General features: G+C 30.8%; 2 protein-coding genes across 2 annotated transcripts; both read left to right on the forward strand.

Moving 5' to 3' along the window:
* Nucleotides 1-598: 598 nt before the first annotated feature.
* On the forward strand, nt 599-11,402 carry LOC110664628 (uncharacterized). Its single transcript, XM_021824396.2, has 13 exons — nt 599-1,047; nt 3,460-3,533; nt 3,610-3,693; nt 3,839-3,919; nt 4,375-4,455; nt 5,042-5,134; nt 8,802-8,981; nt 9,125-9,192; nt 9,485-9,536; nt 10,037-10,090; nt 10,183-10,272; nt 10,691-10,757; nt 10,873-11,402. Exons 1-13 carry the CDS (start codon nt 906-908, stop codon nt 10,962-10,964), a joined length of 1,158 nt encoding a protein of 385 aa, XP_021680088.2. The 5' UTR covers nt 599-905; the 3' UTR covers nt 10,965-11,402.
* A 5,827-nt stretch (nt 11,403-17,229) lies between these two features.
* On the forward strand, nt 17,230-22,446 carry LOC110664627 (putative disease resistance RPP13-like protein 1). The gene is made up of 3 exons (XM_058142278.1): nt 17,230-20,577; nt 20,999-21,194; nt 22,388-22,446. The coding sequence occupies exons 1-3, from the start codon at nt 17,230-17,232 to the stop codon at nt 22,444-22,446; spliced, it is 3,603 nt and encodes a 1,200-aa protein (XP_057998261.1).
* Nucleotides 22,447-22,578: the final 132 nt, after the last annotated feature.

The raw sequence follows: 22,578 nt of genomic DNA on the forward strand, positions 1-22,578 counted from the left end.
AACATGAGTAATAATATTATATAAATGAAGCTTATTAGTAATTCAAATAGAATTAAACTTTTGATTAACTTAGGCACTTGGGATCCTATAGATGAAGACATAGTATCTCTAGATACTATTAAATTTCTTTCATAATAGAAACCTTATGAAGATCATATTAATTCTTGTAAAAAAAGACATAATTAATTGAGGCTATTCAAATAGGCATAGGTTAACTAGTCTATTGCTTTTTATTGACATTAGGTAATTTAATCTTTTTCATGGGCTATAGAAGTAAGATCCCAATATGGTAATATTACAAAAAGTTTATTGGAATGTCTAAACAAAAAAAACTTATTACAACCTCAAAAAATTATTTTATTCTATTAAAATCATCTATGATAAGAAAATTTTAATTGTTTATATTTATATTTTTTTTCTTATAAAAAAATTATATTGTATTCATTTTATCATTCTTATTAATAAATTATCTATATATATATATTAATACATTATATTTTTAGAAAAATACCATATATATATATATATATATATATATATATATTATTTTTTTTTTTTCCCTTTTATTTGGTTGGCTTATAAGGCAAAATAATTTTAGACAAGACCCCAACGAAACGAGGAGCGAAGATTTAGGTGAATGTGTTTCTATAGAGAGAGATCACAGTGTCAGGAAACGACACCGAGATTGGGCGAAAACCCAAAGAACCTTCTCCTTTCTCTTCTCTTTGTCTCTCTTTGACCCATTATACGGCCTACCACTCTCCGTCCTTCTCGTAAACGCCGCCGTTGTTCGGGGCAGCTATGGCTTCCCAGTTATCTACCCATATATAGATTCTTGTATTCTTTGAGTTTTTTTTAAGGTGTGGCCTTCTGGGTATTGGTTGATTGCTTGGAACTTGCAGAAAATGGAAAGCATGATTCAGAAACTAAAAAAGTTCGATGCTTACCCAAAAATTAATGAGGATTTTTATAGGAGCACTTTCTCCGGTGGCCTCATTACCCTCTTCTCTTTTCTTATCATGTTTTTCCTCTTCTTCTCTGAGTTCAGTATGTCTCTCTCTCTCTGTGTGTGTGTGTGTGGATTGCTTATTACCATTGCATATCAGTTGTTGAAGATGATATCTCTTCAATTATGATACCGAATAAACCGTACACTAGGGAATTGAATTAAGGATATATTAGGATGTTTAAGAATTTAAATGAAGGTTATGTATTTGAATTGTGCATGAGGTACGCTTATATGGATGCTTCTTGTTTCGTAGTTTAAAGAAGCTTGTGAAGGTTCAAATGAAAAAGAAAAAAAATCCATTGGTTGTGTTACAGGGTTGAAGCTCTATGTTAAAAAAAAATATAGTTCATTGGTTGTTTTTCTTCTTCAATTGCAGTTTAGTTTGTTGGTTCCATGTTTGTCCTTCATGGGGAATTCCCTTGAGGTTTTCAAAGCCAAGTTTGGATCAAGTGAAAATGATTCTTTCTGACGGAATATTATGGTAGGTTTGTTCCACCATGTTGCATTATCGCTGAGGCTAAGCCCTTCAATGGTGGTTGGTTTAGCTAGCTGACCCTAACCATGATTAGGTTTTAGAGAGAATAAGGGAAAATTGGAAAGAGACAACTAACAAATCAAAGATCAACCACAAGAGCAAATTTTCTGTTTACACGACTCAACTCAACTAAGTTTTTATCCAAAAAATTTGAGTCGGCTATATGGATTCTCTTTTTCCACTCTAAACGATTTTGTGTTAAATCCTTGGAAATGGATATGTGTAATGCTTCTAGGTCACGGTCAGATTAGGTCTACCATTCTTTTCTTTTTCTTTCTGTTTACACAACCTGGAAAAATTAACAGTAACTGGGTTTTGGATTCTCAGATCCATTTATAGCAAACAATCTAATAGAAAAAGGTCTTGGACATAAATCCTAATGAAGTAAGGTCTTGAACATAAATCTTAATGGAATGAGGTTTTGACCCTTCTCAATAAAGTCTACCATAATCAAAAGATTAAAAAATTTCAATTCAATAGAATTGGGTTTGGACCATTCTGAATTAAAATTCTTCTCCTTGCATCAATTCCTCTGGGATGGAGAGAACTTTGCTTCAACAAGAAAACTTGAATTTGTTGGTCATAAATGGCTGGATCAATTTGCCTCCGATCTTCTTCACCAGAAATCTAACTGCTTTTTGAAGATGGTTTTCCTTACAAGTTGATGAGAAATCTTCAATATGGATTCCCTATTTGTGAACTAACTTCATATCCAGAATTTCTTCAACCACCTCTCTAGGCTTCCTTGGTAGTTGCCTAGATGGTTAACCCAATCTTTAGTCATGGGCTCATCATCATCTCCATCAAATCTATGAAAATCAAAGAGGTCCACTAAAGATTCGTTAGAACTTTTTTCTTCAAAATTTTGCATGGATGAATCTTCCTTGACTTGAGCTTATGATAGGTTCCCTTTGGAAACATCCCTTAACTGCTCCATAACTTGATCACCTTTCACAAATTCCTTTGTATCTTCAATGTTGATTAACATCCTCCTCATAAGACTCATTGTTAGATTTAATGGTAGCATGTACCTTATGAATTCTACTTTAATTGATAGACAAAAAGCTTCAACATGTGTCTTTATATCCATGAGCAGCTCCAAGCTGAGTTTTCCTAATTGTGTGATTTACTGAATTATAATATGCAAGTTCAGTATGATAAAGATGATAGATGGGATTTATCATTGTGCATATTTTCTGTCAGCCTTAGCACTATGCTAATGTCACATCATTTTTTGATGAAAACAATTAGGCTGTGTTGTCATTATTGTTTTCCCTTTTTATCATATTAGGAGAAATGAGGATGGGCGTTGGTGCAATGTCAAGGTTGCACCATTGTGATTTTTACAGGTCAAGGGTAAACCATGCAAATAGCCTCCTTGCAATGCAAGGGGAAGGCTGTGTACATCTGACCCTCTTTAGAGCTCTAATGTCGTAAAGTCCTTGTGCATGAGGAAACCTATTTATTTGGAGAAATGAAATAATGCTTGATCTTTTCATTAGTATCTCATTTTGGGGGATTTTATATTGAAAATGTCTCAATTCGAATATCCCGTGCCTATTTATATTCCTAATGTAATGATTCTTCATCAAAGCCCAAGCTCTTATATAGAATTTTCATTTTCTTTAGAAATTGATCTTAGCATAAGAAACTTCTCAATAAGGATCGCTGTCGACCAGCACCATGGCTGAAAAAAAAAATATTGGCGATTGGATTCTATCAAATATGGCATTAATGTTGGAGTGTTTTCTTTTCCTTTATTTGCTCAAGTTATGAGCTGATCCTTTTTAGTCATTATTTAATAACATTTCTTTATGTTGTCTATTCTTCTTCCCAGAGATTTTATGAGTTATTAGATCTGGTCTCAATAATTCTTGGAAGTTATATTGGTTGTTCATTCCTGTTTTTCTTGAAGGATTATATCTGCACACTGTTACTGAGACAAAGCTTTTAGTGGATACTTCGAGGGGGGAAACTCTAAAGATTAATGTAATCATCCTTTTTCCTTGTGCAGTTTGATGTTGAAATTTTTGTTCGTCATCCTTGTTTTTGTTTGAATTTGCAGTTTGATGTCACTTTTCCTTCAATTCCATGTACATTGCTCAGTCTTGATGCCATTGATATCATGGGAGAGCAGCATTTTGATATAGTATGTAGACAAAAAGTCGCTTCTTGTTGTCTAATTTACATTCCCACACTCATTGGCTGCTCACTCAATTCATTTAGTTGCTTGACTAGTATTTGTTGAAGCCTGTGCTTATTTGCTGCTTTTGATTCACCTTTTTCGCGTGCAGAGACATAATATAAGTAAGAAGAGAATTAATGTTCATGGTGATGTAATAGAAGTCAGGCGTGATGGGATTGGTGCACCAAAAGTCAGTGAGAAATACCTCCTTCTCTCTCTCTCTCTCTCTCTCTCCTTGTGTGCATGTTTCCCTTCCCTGTTTTAGCAGGCAATTCTTACTGATAACATCTTATTCTTTAGATTTGGTTTTGATCATGTATATGCACATTGTGCCACTTGTTAAGCTGATCATAATGTTGTTGGACACAGAAACAGCCACTCATATTTGTAAGCCTCAAATTGGTCAATATTCCTTACGAAGTAGAGATACTCATATGGGGTTGAATTTGATTATTAACTTTGTGAATTAGGTTATCCTCTTCCATCATGTTCCTTTTTTCCAACCCAAATGTGCAACATATTTTCTTCATGATTTTTTTTGTTCATGGTTTAATTTTTTGGATATTTGTATGCTTTATTTTTTTTCCATTCTTTGCTTGTTCATCAGTTGTCCATTTTAATTATTTTTCTCTTCTTCATGCCCAGATTGAAAAGCCTTTGCAAAGGCATGGTGGCAGACTTGAACATGGTGAAGCTTATTGCGGCTCGTGTTATGGTGCAGAAATGGTACATTTGATCTCTGGAAGCCATTTGTTGCTACATTTTCAATGAAAATTTGAAGCATGTAACTGTAATATAAATTAAGTAGCAATGTGAATTGCTAAACCGATATAAAATGGTTGGTTGACCTTATGTTGCATTTTTAAGTCTCGTTGGTCTCTTGATCTGATTTGCCTACTTATATTCCCTAATTATGTTTAACTAAAAAAAAGCTTCTTTTGGAGCCTTGATCTTGTAATAACGGTTCTGAATTCTAATTTTCCGGGGTTATGTAAAATATATTTTGTTTGTTGACCTTACCTGGTAAAATGTCTTGCTTTTGTTAATAAAGTCTTGGGAAAACATTTTTTTTCATCCTAATTTATCAACTTTGAACAGTGAGACAACTTAAGGATACTCATCTTCATGCTTCTCCTTTACTTCTTTTACTTGAGATTATTATTTTGCCATGACTTTAATCCGTCTCCTGTAGAGTCATTCATATCCAGCTAATGAAATTGAACATTGGTTTCATGAAATTGAGTTGAAAGGTGATATTAGATTTTTTTTATTAATCTCTCTCTCTCTCTCTCTCTCTCTCTCTCTCATGTAGTCAGATGATGATTGTTGTAACTCATGTGAACAAGTTCGTGAAGCATACCGTAAAAAAGGGTGGTCACTCACAAATGTGGATTTGATTGATCAGGTTAGCTTCCGAGTACTATTTCAGAGAATTTTCCTACATACTAATTGCTATATGCTAATTTTTTAGGAGGATGCAAAAGTGACTAATTATTAAAGAATTGATGTATCTTGCAGTGGTACACTTCCGCATACATATTCCATTCCTCTTCATCTTTTCTTCCTCTGCTCCAATGTAGCTATGCTATTATATTCTTTTAGGAATAACTTGGCAATATTTAGTGTTATAATCCTCCATTAAACTTTTGTTCTAATTGTTATTAATTTGTTATTGTGGACACTAAGTGGAAGGTATGGGAATGGGACCCATGCTATTCTGTAAAGGAGCATATTGTAGTTGAACTCTTACCTTCTGAAGCTTATATGATTTGGTATTGGAGATCTGACGTGGCTATGGCCCATCTAATTTGGTAACCGTATATGCTCTTGGAAAGTGGAGTTTATGTCCCATTAGTTTCTTTTGAATATCGTGTGAGCTTGTAGCTCTTGTAAATTGTCTGCATTAACAAACTAATAGTAATTTCAGATAAAAGTCTGAGGATGTGATTGTAATTGTAATTAAAAATCTATGATTTGAATTGCTTAATGTTGAGATGCAGGGAGCCCTAAACGTCTTGGAGAATCCTTCTTTATGGGCTTTATGAAAGACTACACTCATGGGTTTGACATCATATCCAATCCAAAACCTTAAGGCAATGGGTTTGAGTCTTTCCCACTTATACGCCCTTTACTTATTCCATCTCTTTCCAATGAGATAATTTTATTCCCACACAACTCGCAACTCACTTATCCCATCGCTTTCCAATGTGGGAATTTTATTCCCACACAACTCACAACTCACACTTATATATTTGCAACGCTTACATTATGATCATTGATTATAATTATGAAAATGGCCTAAAGGTTTTTTTTTCCTTAGGCTTTTTTTTTTATTATTTTTTATAAATTTAGAACATAGCAAATGAGGGATCCAAGTGAAGAGATTTAAAGATGAGAAACTAGTGAGGAAGATAACATGCCTATAAAGTTTTAGCGCATAGCGTTATACTTCAGGAAGATGCATCACACATGGAAACACATAGGTTAGTTGATTATAGATATAATGCTAGTTTCTTTTATAAAGTTTTAGTTCTTGGAAGTGTTATAGGCAAGCAAACTGGGTCTTCCTTTCAGTTTTGGTGTCTGTGTATTTTGATGGCTAATTTACTTAAATGATTTCAAAAGATATATGGAACTAACCAATTTAACACGTACAACCTACAACTAAGACCAAATTGTAGCCGGCCCTAGTAGCACACTGAAACCAAATCAATTAATTTCTATGTTGTTGTTGAGTTAGACAATGTCAATATCTCAATCAAGTTAGGTGCATTAAGGATAAAGAAGGAAAAGTGTTGGTGAAAGATGAGGACATTAAAGAAAAATGGAGAAATTATTTTAATGATCTCTTTAATAATAGTAAAAATGGTCATAGCGTGAATATAAACTATAGAACAATAGAAAAGAATGTGAATTATACTAGAAGGATTAGATCTTTAGAAGTAAAGGAAGTACTTAAGAGAATGAAAGTGGGTAAAGCCTGTGGACCCGATGGAATACCAATTGAAGTGTGGAAGTGTTTGGGAGATATGGGAGTGGCATGGTTAACTAAATTATTTAATAAGATTCTAAACTCAAAGAAAATGCCTGATGAATGGAGGGAGAGTATTTTAGTACTTATTTTTAAAAATAAGAGAGACATACAGAGTTGCTCAAACTATAGGGGAATTAAATTTATGAGCCATACTATGAAGTTGTGGAAGAGAGTTGTGGAGCATCGATTACGTCATGATACTTCTATCTCTCTCAATCAATTTGGCTTCATGCCAGGTCGTTCAACTATGGAAGTGATCTTTCTCGTTAGAAGCTTGATGGAGAAATATAGAGATGTGAAGAAAGATCTACGCATAGTTTTTATTGATTTGGAGAAGGCTTATGATAGTATTCCAAGAGATGTCTTATGGAGTGTGTTAGAATAAAAGAGGGTATCTATTAGGTACATACAAGTGTTGAAAGATATATATGAAGAAGCAACTACTATTGTGCGCACAGTGGGAGGAGACACAAGAGATTTTCCGATCTCAATTGGATTACACCAAGGATCAGCTATAAGCCCTTACCTTTTTACATTAGTTTTAGATGAATTAACGAAACATATACAAGAGAGTATTCCTTGGTGCATGATGTTTGCGGATGATATTGTTCTCATAGATGAGACGCGAGAATGAGTCAATAGAAAGTTAGAGCTTTGGAGAAGTACTCTAGAGTCAAAGGGCTTTAAGTTAAGTAGAACGAAGACAGAATACATGCATTGCAAGTTCAGTAAAGGCCAAACTGGTGATAGGGAAGGAGTTAGTTTGGATGAAGTGATACTATCCCAAAGTAATCACTTTAAATATCTCGGCTCAGTCCTTCAAGTAGATGGGGGATGTGAGGAGGATGTTAGTCATAGGATTAAAGCCGGATGGTTGAAGTGGAGACGTGCCACGGGAGTTTTATGTGATCGCAAGATTCTCAATAAGTTGAAAGGAAAATTTTACCGTACAGCCATACGACTGGCTATGTTATATGGTAGTGAGTGTTGGGCACTGAAGGAGTCGTATGCGTCTAAGATAAGATTTGCGAAAATGAGAATGTTAAGGTGGATGAGTGGCCATACTAGACTAGATAAAGTCCGTAATGAGAGTATTAGAGAAAAGGTAGGAGTGGTGCCAATTGAGGATAAGTTGAGAGAAGGGAGATTAAGGTGGTTTGGTCATGTGAAGCGTAGACATACGGAGACTCCAGTTAGACAAGTAGAGCACATTAGGTTAAGAGGATAGAAAGAAAAAAAGGGGCAGACCTAAATTGACTTGGAGGAGACTAGTACAACATAACTTAGAAACATTACACATTTTTGAGGATTTAACCCAAAATCGTTTAGAGTGGAGAAAGCGAATCCATATAGCCGACTCCAAATTTTTGAGATAAAGGCTTAGTTGAGTTAAGTTGAGTTGTTGAGTTAGACAATATAAACTTAGACGAAACTAAATTAATAGCAAAAGGTTAGATATTCCTACTTCCTAAGTTCCATCTGTTGCTGTGAAATTGCTGCACTTGCCTTTTAACCACTTGGTTTTCTTTCCCCATATGTTGTTTGCATTCCTTTGTTTGAACTTTGAGTGGCAGAAATTTTGAGGATTGAGACCATCAGGTGAAGGGCAGGTCTATATCCACAATTTCTAGTCTGAATTGTGTTTTGGTGGGCCTTAATGAGAGAGTAGGTAGAACTTGATGAACAACCATTTAAAATTTTAGCTTGTGCCAGAATAAGGCATCATGGGTGATGATATCGAGTCACTCAAGGAAGTATTATCTTGGACCTGTGGAACATCATGTTTTTTGTGTTTCACACATTGCATTGCTTTAAAATGTTATGGATTTGAAAACAGTCTATGCCGCAAATTCTATAATACTGTTGGTTGGCATTACTCTTGAATATGCATAAACTGACATAATGGTTAAAACTTTGTCATATATGCTGCAAAATTAAATGCATATCTTTGTTGATGTGAAAATTTTCTGTTGCTTTTTAGGTCATATAGGCCTGGGAATGTTTGTATTATATTTTTACATGTCCCTTTTGGTTTCAGTGCAAACGAGAAGGCTTTTTCCAAAAGGTCAAAGATGAAGAAGGTGAAGGATGTAACATATATGGATCTCTGGAAGTAAATAAAGTGGCTGGAAATTTTCATTTTGTACTTGGGAAAAGCCTTCATCACTCAAACGTCGATGTGCAAGATTTGCTGGCTGTTAAATCATATAGTTATAATGTAAGAAGCATTGTGGTAATTGAAATAGTTTAAATATAATTGAGAAGTTTTTTTTGGCATTTTTTGACTTTAGGTTTTAAATTTTGTTGCATTTTTTAAAATTTAACTTAACTTTGTTTTACGTTTTCTGATGTGTAATATAGATAAGTCACAGGATAAATAGACTAGCTTTTGGTGACTACTTTCCTGGCGTGGTAAATCCCCTGGATGGGTAATTGTTTCTTTCTTCTCTTGCATAGCTATTTTCACTTGAAATTCCCAAAGTTATTTTATTTTTGGCTTCTTCTTCATAATAAGTTAAATTATAAGCTCATATAATACATGCTTGTGAAAGTGCTAAAATTGATATTGCATGCATGCATGTGATTATATGTGATTGATATTTTGGATTTTCCCTTATTACTGCAAGCTTCCTTTATAGTTCAATCAATGTATGCTGCTAATTGATTTCATTATGTCCTTTGTTCTGTAGAACTTTGATAAATTATCTGTCATTTTTTCAGGGTACATTGGGAGCATGAAACACCAAATGGCATTCACCAGTACTTCCTCAAGGTCAGTATTATCAAGGCATTGAGTTTCTGACTCTAGGGTAGATACTCTGTGTGTCCTCTGGTGCTACCGATCTTAATTTTTGACGCTGGGATTTGGAAAATCATCCAAATTCGTGGATGCCTATTTGACTTTTTGTCTAAATGCAACAAAAATAAAATATTGTATCTCAGAATTTCAATTATATCTATTTAAATAATGTCTTTTGTTATTGCATTGCTGTGTTCATTACAAGCATTAATTATGTGGATTTCTCAGTTTGTGTTGTTCATAAGTTTTGGCATATAAAAAATTGTATTATTTCTGTTTCCTGGAAGAAAATTGGTTAATGGGCACACTAATAATGCAATCATGTTAAAATACAAAGTATTTGAAGATCTGTGTGTAATGTTTGTGACTGAGTATGGAGCTTTGCCAGTCAACATCTGCATTGTTCTCACCATTAAGTTTGGATGTTACTGGCAAATGTTTAGACAGATTTACTAAAAATTTTAACTTTTCAGGTGGTCCCAACAATATACACTGATATCGGAGGCCACACTGTTAGTTCAAACCAGGTAGTACTAAAACCTCTAAAGATGACAGGTCTATTAGTTTATCTTATTCATGGGATCATATGCTAAGAGGCACTAGCATGGGAATTTTACAGTACTCTGTAACAGAGCATTACAAGAAATCAGAATCGGGTCACTCTGACACTCCTGGAGTTTTCTTCTTTTATGACTTTTCTCCAATTAAGGTGTGTTCTTTGTCAACATCTAATATACTTGTTGAATTCCTTGTTTTATATTTTTTTATAATTATGTAGGTGTTGCATATGTTTCTGATTATATATATATATATATATATGTATGTATATTCTATTTACTTGTGACTTCTGATGTATTAGTAATTTGTTTATATATGTATGTATATTCTATTTACTTGTGACTTCTGATGTATTAGTAATTTGTTTCTTTCCTTCTGCCAAAGAGTTTGTGCATGTAAACAGTTCTGAATTTTGGTTTCCAACAACTTTTGATTTCATCTTGATATGAGAAGTACAAAATTAAAAATTGTTGTGAAATTCCTTTCATGTTTTTCATTGTCAATCATGGCACGTCCGTATAAGAGGATTGGCCATCTGGTGTTGCTTATCATTTGTTTGTGTATTGCAGGTGACTTTTAAAGAGGAGCACAGTTCATTTTTACACTTCATGACAAATATTTGTGCAGTATTTGGAGGTAATCTCTCTTGATCATTCTTCTGGCCTCAATGACAAATATTTGTGCCATTAATGTATGAGCTATTATTGTAGCTCTTTTGATTTCAGTAATTAAGACTTGTTAATCTTTTTAGGTATTTTCACAATTGCTGGAATAATAGATTCATTTGTCTATCATGGTCAAAGAGCAATCAAGAAAAAAGCAGAAATCGGCAAGTACAGATGATATTCCCTGTTGGCTTTTCAGCACGATGTTTTGGGGAGGATGTGAAACAATGGAATTGTTTATTCTCAAGAGCCGTGGACCTCTTCATGATATTCACTCTACTTTCTAGTCAGTTTACAGGTTGTAGGCCATAGATGTCAGAATATGAACCCAGCTCCTGTTTAATCAAATGATGCTTGTTACGTGTGTTCTGCTTTCGATGTCCAGTACTCTTGTTAGATGGCAATAGCTTGATAAAAATACCTTGGAGAATTGGTATATGTCTGAAAGTCTCTCTCAGAATATCAGAGACATTTGGTTCTTGTTAAGATATGTTACATAGAAATACAGTTATGAACAATATAACCAAACTCTATGAGCACAATGAACATAAGATTCATTTTGAAGGTGAAGTTAGATGCAATTGGCTTGGCAGATAGCAAGTCAAATTTTGAGTAAGCTAACAGTTAATTTGTAAGCTATTCTGTGCTGTGGCCACTGTATTTAACTATTTTTTCCTACATATTTATAAGACTTAGTTGAGTTGAATTTATATTATGAACATGACCAGTTGCTGTTTTGGACCTTTGATAGCAGGCGATTCAAAAGCATCATTTAGAAGAATTTTATTTTATTTTATTTTATTTTTTTAACTTAGTAGAGGTTCTTTAGAGGTGCAACACCTCTGCTATTTGTACTAATGATATTGTTTACGAGTAATGGAAAAAGAGCAACCCTGTTTCTTCAAATTTACTACTTGCAGTGATGATGTTATGAGTTTTTAAGTCTTTTTGGCCATTGTCGACTTTTGTGGCTTCGTCAACCTCGCCGTTGATCGAAGCTATTCTATGTGAATATTGTGAATATCGCCTTTGCTCACAAGACGAACTCGCTATTATGGGTAAACCCTCCCAACGCTCTCCCTAATCTCCCTTGGCGAGTAGATTTCGGAGAGCAACAGTATTTACATAAACTCACAACTCTTTGAAGTATTTACACAAATCCACAGCAATGGAGGATGAGAGAAAAAAAGGACTATGTTATCCTTTCCTTCCAAAACGCACCGTTCGGTCCACTAACCATAGGTTTGTCAATGGTTAGTTTGGTGGATCGCTAAAATATAATAAATTTTGCTGATCAGCACCAAAATTCCTCACTTTTGAGGTTGATAAAAATAAGAACTAAAGTTTGGAATTTGACCAAAATTGACAATTTGCATAAAAGTTTAGTTTTTTTGACAGTTTGGCTAATATTTAGGATAAATTATAAAAAATATGGGGATGAATTATAAAAAAAATTAAATCAATGGACTAAATTATAAATTTTACTACAACTTAAGGGATTAGTTGTTTTAAATTAAAAATATAATAAAGGATATTTTGATCATTTTAACTAAAAGTATCGAGGAATTAATAGTGATTTTAACAATAGATTTTAATTTGTTAATTTATTAAAATGTCAATAATTTAATACGTGAATTTTAAAATATAAAAATTAATTTATATGTTTTATTAAATTTTAAGGATTTAATTATAATTAAAAAAAAAGCACATGATGCAAGGGCCTGTGAGACCCAGAAATAAAAAAAAAAAAATTATGATGGCAAGGGTTTGCGAGATTCGAAAATTATATGTTAAAAATAGAAAAACTATACTTAGATCTAATCAATTGTGGACTTAAGACGATGATGATAGCTTAGTCGAGTATTTTTAAATATCTGATTCGATTAAATTTTATTATAATAGGTTTAGGTAATTTATAATTAGGTTTATAATAAATTTAAATTTTAAGAATATTAATCCTACTGGGTTTAGATTTTATGTTTTATGTACCCATTAGCCAAATCCACTTATATAAATAAATATTCAAATATAAAAATTATATTTTGCATAATATTTAAAAAAATTTAAAATATTATATTTTAAATAATTTAAATAATAATTAGATTTAGGAGGAGTTTAATACTAAAGTTATTAAATGAATTCTAAGGTGATTTTTATTGATATTTTACTTATTATCATCATAATTTAAGACACGTGACAAAAACATGTGAGTACTATTTATTTTATATATAAGTCTATCATTCATATCGTGTTTTGAGTATACGATAGATTGAATTTACGTAAAAATAAAAGATGTGACAAATGAAAAAAAATTATACGTTAAAAGGTTTCTAGATTTTTGTTAATTTGTACAATTTATTATTCAGTTTTTAAATTTCTTTTAATATCAAAATTTTAAGGTTAATAATAATAATAATAATAATAATAATAATAATAATAATAATAATAATAATAATATGTGTAAGGATAATAAAGTATTTAAAGAGATTTACCTTATAATTTTTTGATATTAATTAAAATTTTTAATTATATATGCATGTTATATAATTATTTTATTGATTAAATGATTTTTTTATTAAAAATATATTAAAAAGAGAAAGTTATTTATATGATATAAATGTATAAAGAAAGAGAGGAATATTAGTTTTATCCAAATTGCTTTTTATTCTTAAAATTAATTATACTTATATTTTATTATTTAAAATTAATTTTAAAATTTATATAAATTTAAAATTTTTAATTTTAAAGTTCATATAAATTTAAAATTATTAATCCTACTTATACTTAACTTTAATTAAATATAAAATTTTGTAAAAAGTAATTAATTAAAATAAAAAATAAAAAATATTATTAATCTATTTATTATTTATAAAAATATAAAATATGTATTTATATCAACAACAAATAATTTGTCATTAATAATAAATATTAAAAGTAATAATATGTAATTCATATAAATTTATCGTTAATATTATTTAATGATAATAAGATACATCGTTGATAATTTTAGCAATTAGTGCCTTCTAAGTCGCTTATCTTTTAGGGACAAAAATCCTGTTGCTAAATCCCTTGGTACTAATTTTGCAATATACTATATTATTACTAATAACTTTTAGCGATGAAATATTTATCATTAAATATTCAATAATTTATTTTTTTAATATTATAATAATTAATATAAATTAAAATCATAATATTATTTCAATAATAAATCTACTAAAAATATATTATAATTCTCAATATAATAGTTCTATAATTATAATCCTATAAATATTATTAATTCATTAAATATATATATATATAACTGAAAAGGAGGGGAATAGTTGGAGGAATAAAAATGCCCTTCATATTATTATAAAATTATTATTAAAAAATTAACTACTTAATTAACATAATTACAAAAATGTTATTAAAAAAATTAAATATTTAATTAAATAATAATTTAGAGTTAAATATATATTAAATTAAGAATTTAAATTTTTAATTCAATTCAAGTAGATGACCCATATTATTGATCATAAATTTATATATAGCCATTTTTAATTATTTATATTGTTAAAATATAACTTTAATCAAACTTAACATTTATTCTTATGTATAAATAATTTTTTTTATTTTATTTTTATTAAGAATAAAAATAAATAATTTTATATTCTGTAATTATTATTCAATATAATAAATTAAAAAATAATTTTTATTAAAAACTTTAATGAAATTATTATAATTGCATTTAATTTTGACTAATTTAGGTAAAAAGAATGAAACTAACACTATTTTTACGATTTTAATAAAAATAACTAAAAATTTAAATAAAATTAAAAAAGTGCTTAGAGTTTTTTTATTAATTAATCTTATTTTCAAATTAATTTTATTCTTTACATCCCTAAAATATTATAATTTATAAATATATTAAAAAATTTTAAAAAATACTATTCATAAAATTATTTTGACTTTATTTAGATAATTAATAGTTTAAAATAAAAATAAAATTTTAATTTTATATTAAAATATAATGAAAAATCATATTATCAAATTTAAATACTTATTCATTTCAAATATTGATCTATTTATATAAATTTTATATTATTATTTAATAATTAAATGACTAAAAAAATTAAAACTTTCTCAAATTTCTTCAATTTTACTCAAACCTTTTAATTTAATCAATTTAATTTAAAACTTTGAGATTAGTTTCAATTTTTACAGTTAGTTTAATTGGATTACTTAATTAATGAAAAGCAATTTAAATATTTATATATATTATTAATATTAACCAATCTTTTAATTTTTATATCAAATTTAGCAATTATTTTCAAATTAATAAAAAATATTATTTTAATTAATTTATCTATTGTTTTGAAAATTATAATTACATTTATTTTTGTTTTATTATTTGTTCAAATTTTAGTTTTAGATATTTGATTTTTTTCCTTAAATTTGAAATAAAATAATTGAAAAGATTTGATTTAAAAGTATAAGTAGAAAAAAAGATAGAAAAAATTAAAAATTTAAATAATAATATTAGATATATTATTCATTTATTATTTTTTTATCAATATGAAGTTTGTTAAAAATAATAAAAATATTAAAATTATTGAATATATTAATAAAACTAAAAAAAAAGCTAAAATTGACAATAAATAAAAAAATTTGAATTATTTTTATCAATTGATGAGTTAATTACTTTTAATTAATAAATAATAAAAGTTCTTTCAATCATTAACTTAAGTATTCTTTTCTAATAATTAATTAATAAATATAGAACATGAATAAAAGAATTTACGAAATAATTAAATTATTTTATAATTTTTTAATTTGTAATAAATAATAATTAATATATTAAAATCTTAGTGTTATTATAAATCTTATTTCAAAAAATACTTATACAGATAAAAATCCTAACTTATAAATAATTTTAAAAATCCTAACTCGTAAATAATTTTACTAATAGTAAATGATAATATGTAATTTAAAGGCTTAATATTAAAAATATTTTTTTTCAAATTTTTATAACTATGGTTGATATTTAAAAGTTTTTTTTTTATCCTATAGTCAAAATTGATTTAAATCAGTTAATGTGACGCAATTTTAATTGTTGATTTCTCTTCTAGTTATAATTTTGACTGTTAATTTATTTCAAATTTTATTGCTTATTAAAAATAATAAATATTTAAAATCAAACTAAAATTTTCAAAAATTAAAAAAAGTGACTATTATAGCCAAAATTAAAAAAAAAAAAATAAAAAGTGGGAAGAGGGAACATCGGAATTTTCAAATAAACCATTCATTATTTTTATTTTTTACAAAAATACAAAAAACCTTTTTATAAAAAATTATTAGTTCTAAAATTTTTATTGCAACAAAATAAAGTCAAGCAATAAAACATATTTTTTCCCTTACAATCTCTATTTTAAATGAATTATAATAATTTTATTAAAAAAATTGAAACTATTTTGAAAATAACTTATAGTAAATAATAAATTTTAACTTGTAAAATCAAAATATTCATGTTCCCATACTATATTTATAGGATTTTATTTATAATAATTTAATTACTAAAATAATATATATTAAAAATTATATTTAATGGATTTTATTTATAATATTTCAATTGGTTAAAGTAAAATAACTTATTAATTTTATTTTTTTTTATAATTTTTTAAATCAACTTTAATTAAAATTAAAATACAGTCATACTAATAAATAATTAAATTTAATTGACTATTAAAAATAATATATAATAATAATATCATATTATATAAATAAATTAAAAATAGATATATATATAATATTTTAAATCATAAGTTTATATATCAAGTAAATTAATATGTAATGCACAATAAAATAAAAATTAGTATATCAAAAAGGTTAAATGCATAAATTTATTTCTAAACTTAAAAAAAAAACTCTTATAATATCATAAACTTTTAAAACGACTAATAACATACCTTTAACTTCGATAAAAATAAAATTAAGATATTATTTAAATTTTAATATTAAAATGTCATGACAATAAAATTTACATTATATTTTAATTCGTTTTGCAAGTGTTAAGATATATAATAAAATATTTAGCTGAGGAGACAGGCCCATCACCATTTTAATTAGCTCAAAAATGGGAGTTCATTCAGTTAAATTTCAGTAAGATTTTTTAGAATAATGTCTTTAATAAAATAATAAAATAGAAAATTTATTATTTTGTGAAATTATTTTATTTTTTATTAAATATTTAAAATTTATATTTATTTTTTTTCTCATTAAATAGTTTATTATTAATTTTTTTTTCCCTCTGTGATATTGCTTTCTCTCCAGTCTCCAGTACCCATTCCCTTTCTCTGACCGACCCCCAAATCAACTCCATCAGCCCCTTTCGAATCCACCCTCCTCAAAACCTTTCATCTCTCTTCACCTCTTTCATAATTTCCTTGTTTTCACCAAAAATCATGTCTTTCATTGGAGAGTCTGCTCTGTCATCATTATTTCACTCCCTCTTAGACAAGATTGAGTGCCCTGAGATTGTAAGGTTTGCTCGTGAGGGGCAAGTACTTGCTGACCTTAGGAAGTGGGAGAATATGTTGATGAAGATCCAAGCTGTCCTTGAAGATGCAGAGGAGAAGCAGATGTCTAACCGGTGGGTGAAGAGATGGCTGGACGACCTCAAAGATTTGGCTTACCATGTGGAAGACATCTTGGACGATTTTCAAACTTACTCTTTGCAACGCCAATTGAAGGGAGAAACTGAAGCCGGTTCAAGTAAGTTTCGGAAGCTCTCCCATTCTGTGACAACGACCATCAATCCAGGAGCAATCATGTTGATGAAGTTTATCACTACCAGATTTCAGGAGATTGTAGACCAGCAAAACGGCTTGGATTTGATGAAGAAAAGTGTTGGAGGGACATCCTATATTAAGGTATGTGCGCGACAACCGAGTACATGTTTGGAACGTGAACCTAGAGTGTATGGCAGAGATGAAGATAAAAGGAAGATACTTGATTTGATTTCGAGAAATGAAGCAAGTGATGTGAAAGTTGGAGTAATACCCATTGTTGGGATGGGTGGGGTGGGTAAAACAACACTCGCCAGGCTTGTCTACAATGATGAGTCACTACAACAACAACAATTTTGTCCAAAAGCATGGGTTTGTGTGTCTGATGATTTTGACATTTTGAGGATATCCAAGAGCATTCTTGAGTCAATCACTTTGAAGTCGTGTGATCTAAAGGAGCTTAATCAAGTTCATCTGAAATTGCAAGAAGAATTAGAAGGAAAGAAGTTTTTGATTGTCTTAGATGATGTCTGGAACAAGAATTATGATAAATGGATCACCCTATGTTCTCCATTGATGCATGGAGCGCCTGGAAGCAGAGTGATTGTGACAACACGTGATGAAGCTATTGCACGGATGATGAAAACAATTCAATCTCACAATTTGAATTGTATTTCAAATGAAGATTGCTGGTCATTGTTTCTTGATCATGCTTTTGCTAGCCGAAGTGTTGCAGATGCAGATATAAAATTGAAAGTCATCCGTGAAAAGGTCATAACCTATTGTGATGGCTTGCCTTTGGCAGCAAGGACTTTGGGTGGCCTTCTACGCTCAGAACCAAGGGAGGATTGGGAAAATGTAATGAACTGCAAAATCTGGAATTTACAAGGTGACGGCAATAACATTCTTCCTGTGTTAAGATTAAGTTACTATCATCTCCCTTCGCATTTAAAGAGATGTTTCGCTTATTGTGCAATATTTCCCAAGGATTATGTATTTCAAAAGAAGCAACTAGTCCTTCTATGGATGGCAGAAGGTTTAATTGAGCAACGAGATGATATGGAGGATGTTGGTGAAGAGTATTTTCAAGATCTATGTTCTAGATCACTTTTTCAATCTTCAAGCAATGGCGGATTCATGATGCATGACCTCGTGAATGATGTAGCAAAAGTGGTTGCGGGAGATACATGTTTTAGATTGGAGGATGAATTGACTGCAAGTAACAAAGAAAAAGCTCGACACTCTTCTTACATCCCTGGCTTGTATGATCGCTGTGAAAGATTTGAGCCATTTGAAAGGATCAAGCATATGCGAACCTTCCTGCCCCTATCACTGTACGATGAATATATGAGATTCTACTTAGCAAAATGCGTTCCTTCTTATTTGTTATCAAAGTTACGATGCTTAAGGGTGTTGTCCTTCAATGGTTATAATATCACTGAGCTACCAGATTCAATAGGTGACTTGAAGCATCTAAGGTATCTTGACCTTTCATACACCGACATTGTAACTTTACCTGAGACAACAACCTCTCTATGTAACTTACAGACTCTGTTGTTGAATGGTTGTTATCGTCTCAATAAATTGCCTTCAGAAATGCAAAATTTGATCAAACTACGTCATCTTGATATGGAAAACACATATGCTGGGATGCCACAGGGAATAGAAGCATTGAAGAGTCTTCGGATATTGTCTGATTTTGTTGTGGGGAAAGGTAATGAAGAAGTAGGTATAACAGCTTTGATGAATTTAAAATTTCTTCAAGGGGCACTCCGCATTTCACGCTTGGACAATGTGTCTAATGCTTCAGATGTGAGGGGAGCCATTTTACTGGACAAGGAGGGAATAGACTATCTGGTGATGGAAGATGGTGATAGAGGTGTACTTGAGATGATGAAACCTCATGGAAATCTGAAAAATCTCACCATATGGAATTATGGTGGTATTCAATTTCCATTGTGGGTGGGAGATCCTTTATTTAGCAATCTGGTGCGCCTACAGTTGTTGAATTGCAAGAATTGCACAACCTTGCCACAACTTGGGCTGCTTTCCTCTCTCAAGGACTTGCTTATTGAAGGGTTTCCCAATGTAAAAGCAATTGATATGAATTCAAATCCTTTTCCAGCTCTCGAGACTCTGACCTTCAATTACATGGAAGAATGGGAAGAGTGGAATATTCGTGGATGTGAATTCTCTCATCTGCGCAAGCTTTCCATTGATAGGTGTCCCAAACTGTTGGGAAAATTACCCAGCCATCTGCCTTCATTGCAAGAACTTTATATTAGAGAATGTTTGCAATTGGTGGTTTCATTTGAAAGCCTTCCGGTGATATCTAACTTGAATATCAATGGGTGCAAAAAGGTTGAATTGCGTGGAGGCTTTAGCTTCCCAAACATCTTGTTCGTTCATAATACAGAATTTTTATTTCAACTGAAAGAGTTGATGCAAGGCTTAAGAAAGTTGGAATGCTTGACCATTGGTCCTGACAGTTCCGTTATTGAAACACTTCGTAGTCCACATTGGACACTTTTTTGGGATGACGCTGAAAAGTTGTTGCAAAAGGGCGTCGTCACTGATAGTGAATGTAAAATTGTGAAATTTCAGGGTTGTTGCCCTGAAAACCTACTGCCATGGCTTCACAGCTTTAAGTCTCTGAGAAAGGTATTTATTGCAAACTGCTCAAGACTTGTTTCTTTGCCAGATGCAGTGATTTACAGCAGTTTGTGTCTTGAAGAGTTGAGAATTGAGAGTTGTCATTCTCTGATTTCCATTGGAAGACACCAGCTACCTCCAACTCTAATAAGGCTAGAAATAATTCGGTGCAACAAATTGCAGATGCTGCTCAATGCGGGAGAGGCTTGTTCTTCTTCTAGGGTTGAGAATGAGGAGAGTATGAGCTGTCATGCTAGCTTATCTAATCTCCAGTATTTGAAAATTATTGGCTGTGACTCTCTTATATTCTTAGGACAGTTACCTGCTTCCCTTAAAGACTTGGTTATTGACAGTTTCAGACCTGCCAGAAAAGTATGTGCAAAGTTAGAGTGGATAGCTGAAAGGTTCGACAACAACACATCTCTTGAATCTATTAAAATCGGATGTCTTCCTTATCTTAAATCCTTACCCGAGAACCTGCACATGCTCACCAATCTCCACAGCTTTCGGATACATAACGCCTTGTTTGGATAGGTGGAATGGGGAGGGGAAAGAAAATAACCAAGGGAAAATAGGATTGATTGGACATTTTTCTTTGTTTGGATAGACAGAGGAAAATAAAGATAGGAAGGAAAATAGCTTTTATTTTCATTCGAAAATTTTCTCTCCAAATTGGAGAGAAAAGAAGGAATCAGATGAGAAATCAGCCATTTAACTAGTGAAATTACATAATTATCCTTCTGAGTTCATTGCCCTCTTTTGCATTATTTTTTTCGTTTTTCACATACGGTAGGGTTCACTGGCCAAATCTAACCATCTACCAAAATTTTCAATCCCATCTACAGCTACAAAAATCATTGAAGCTACTTCCTCAAGCATTGATTTATCTTTGTTGGATTGTTCCTTCACGACGAAAGGAAGATTCGAAACATCGAAAGAGTTGTTGAACACCGGATCGTTAACTCTTTCTCCATCAGCTTCTCCTACAGGTTTGTACCCTCATCTTCTTTTTTAGGGGTTTTGCTTTTGTAGCTCTATAAATGGAGGATAAATAGGTATTTTGCCGATTTAGAGGGAGCTCTGTATTGTTTTCCTATATTGAGCCCAGTTCGATATTGTAATGGTGAATGTCCATAAATTGTTTTTTTCACTTCAGCCTTAACGTTTAGCGTCAAATTCTTCTACTGACCTGTTTTTAGCAATTGCAGTTAAGATTACTGCAGCATTGTGATGATTTTTCTCAACATCCCACTTCGTAATCCATCCATTAGATCTCTGTTCCTGAGAGAAGATAACGGCTAAAATAGGCTTTTTTCTAATTATTATTATTATTATTATTATTATTAACTTGATTTTTTGTTTCTGATTTTTGCTATAGTAAGCCAATGACATATCCTTGCATATCCTTTCTTTCCTGTAAAATATGTAATGCTGATAATTGAATTTATATACTGTCCTGCTTATTGTGCTCAATGTTGTAATAGATGCTGCTTAATTATATATTTTATTTTATTTTATTTTATTTTTTCTTTCACTTTTTTTGCAATGTAATCTTATTCCCCATTGCTGTCACCTTCTACATAACATGGTGGTTTATTCATTTTGTTGATGGATTTTTCTTTTCAATCTATGCCTAACTTGGAATCGATACATTTGGTAAGCATGTTTTTCCTTAGCACCTCAAAGCTTGCTGCCCTTTCTGTTTACTGTTTTCTTGTATGATTTGTTTTTCAACAAGGAAATTTATATTAATAGAAATTTTCCTTAAAAATCAAAGTTTTTTATGTTTAATTATTTTGGGAAACCTGAGCACACCAAGTTTCATGCTTGGTTCTTGCTGAAATTGAACATGGGTAATTTCACAGTTTTTGATCTTTTGTTGATCAGGAAAATGAAATTAAAATTAACAAGATGCCCCCTAATAAACCAGTCGTAAATACTAACTGAAGGGCAATAAAAAAAAAGCATTTGGATTACATATAAGAAGTGAAATTATAGACTAGATATGTAGGAATTTATTGTGGGATGTTGCCAAATTATGGTCATTTGATGATTTTCCTGCCAGATTCATGGGGCTGTGAGCTGGGGAGTTCTGTTTCCAATTTGAGTTATAATTGCACGTTAGCTAAGACTCTTCAAATATGTAGATCCAGTGTGGTTTTATCTCTATGTTTCTTGTCAGGTTTCTGCCTATGCTATTGGGATTGCCGGGTGGGCTACATGTTTGAAGCTTGGAAGTGAATCAAAGGGCATTCAGTGGACTGCTCATTGGAATATTTTTCTTTCATTCCTCTTTTATTTTTCATTTATCCAAACATGAGAAAGGAAAATAAGAGAGGGAAAATAATTTTATTTTCCCTCTCTTATTTTCCT

The sequence above is a fragment of the Hevea brasiliensis genome, unplaced genomic scaffold (assembly GCF_030052815.1).
Source record: "Hevea brasiliensis isolate MT/VB/25A 57/8 unplaced genomic scaffold, ASM3005281v1 Scaf4, whole genome shotgun sequence".
In the NCBI taxonomy this organism is placed as follows: Eukaryota; Viridiplantae; Streptophyta; class Magnoliopsida; order Malpighiales; family Euphorbiaceae; genus Hevea; species Hevea brasiliensis.

Excerpts from the sequence above, each read along its gene's own strand:
- LOC110664628 (XM_021824396.2), top strand. The coding sequence starts at position 906 with ATGGAAAGCATGATTCAGAAACTAAAAAAGTTCGATGCTTACCCAAAA. Across the intron at positions 5,135-8,801 it reads ATGTGGATTTGATTGATCAG|TGCAAACGAGAAGGCTTTTT; the intron begins GTTAGCTTCCGA and ends TTTTGGTTTCAG. Across the intron at positions 10,273-10,690 it reads ATGACTTTTCTCCAATTAAG|GTGACTTTTAAAGAGGAGCA; the intron begins GTGTGTTCTTTG and ends TGTGTATTGCAG.
- LOC110664627 (XM_058142278.1), top strand. The coding sequence starts at position 17,230 with ATGTCTTTCATTGGAGAGTCTGCTCTGTCATCATTATTTCACTCCCTC. Across the intron at positions 20,578-20,998 it reads GTTTCAGACCTGCCAGAAAA|GGTTCACTGGCCAAATCTAA; the intron begins GTATGTGCAAAG and ends CACATACGGTAG. Across the intron at positions 21,195-22,387 it reads TCCATCAGCTTCTCCTACAG|GTTTCTGCCTATGCTATTGG; the intron begins GTTTGTACCCTC and ends GTTTCTTGTCAG.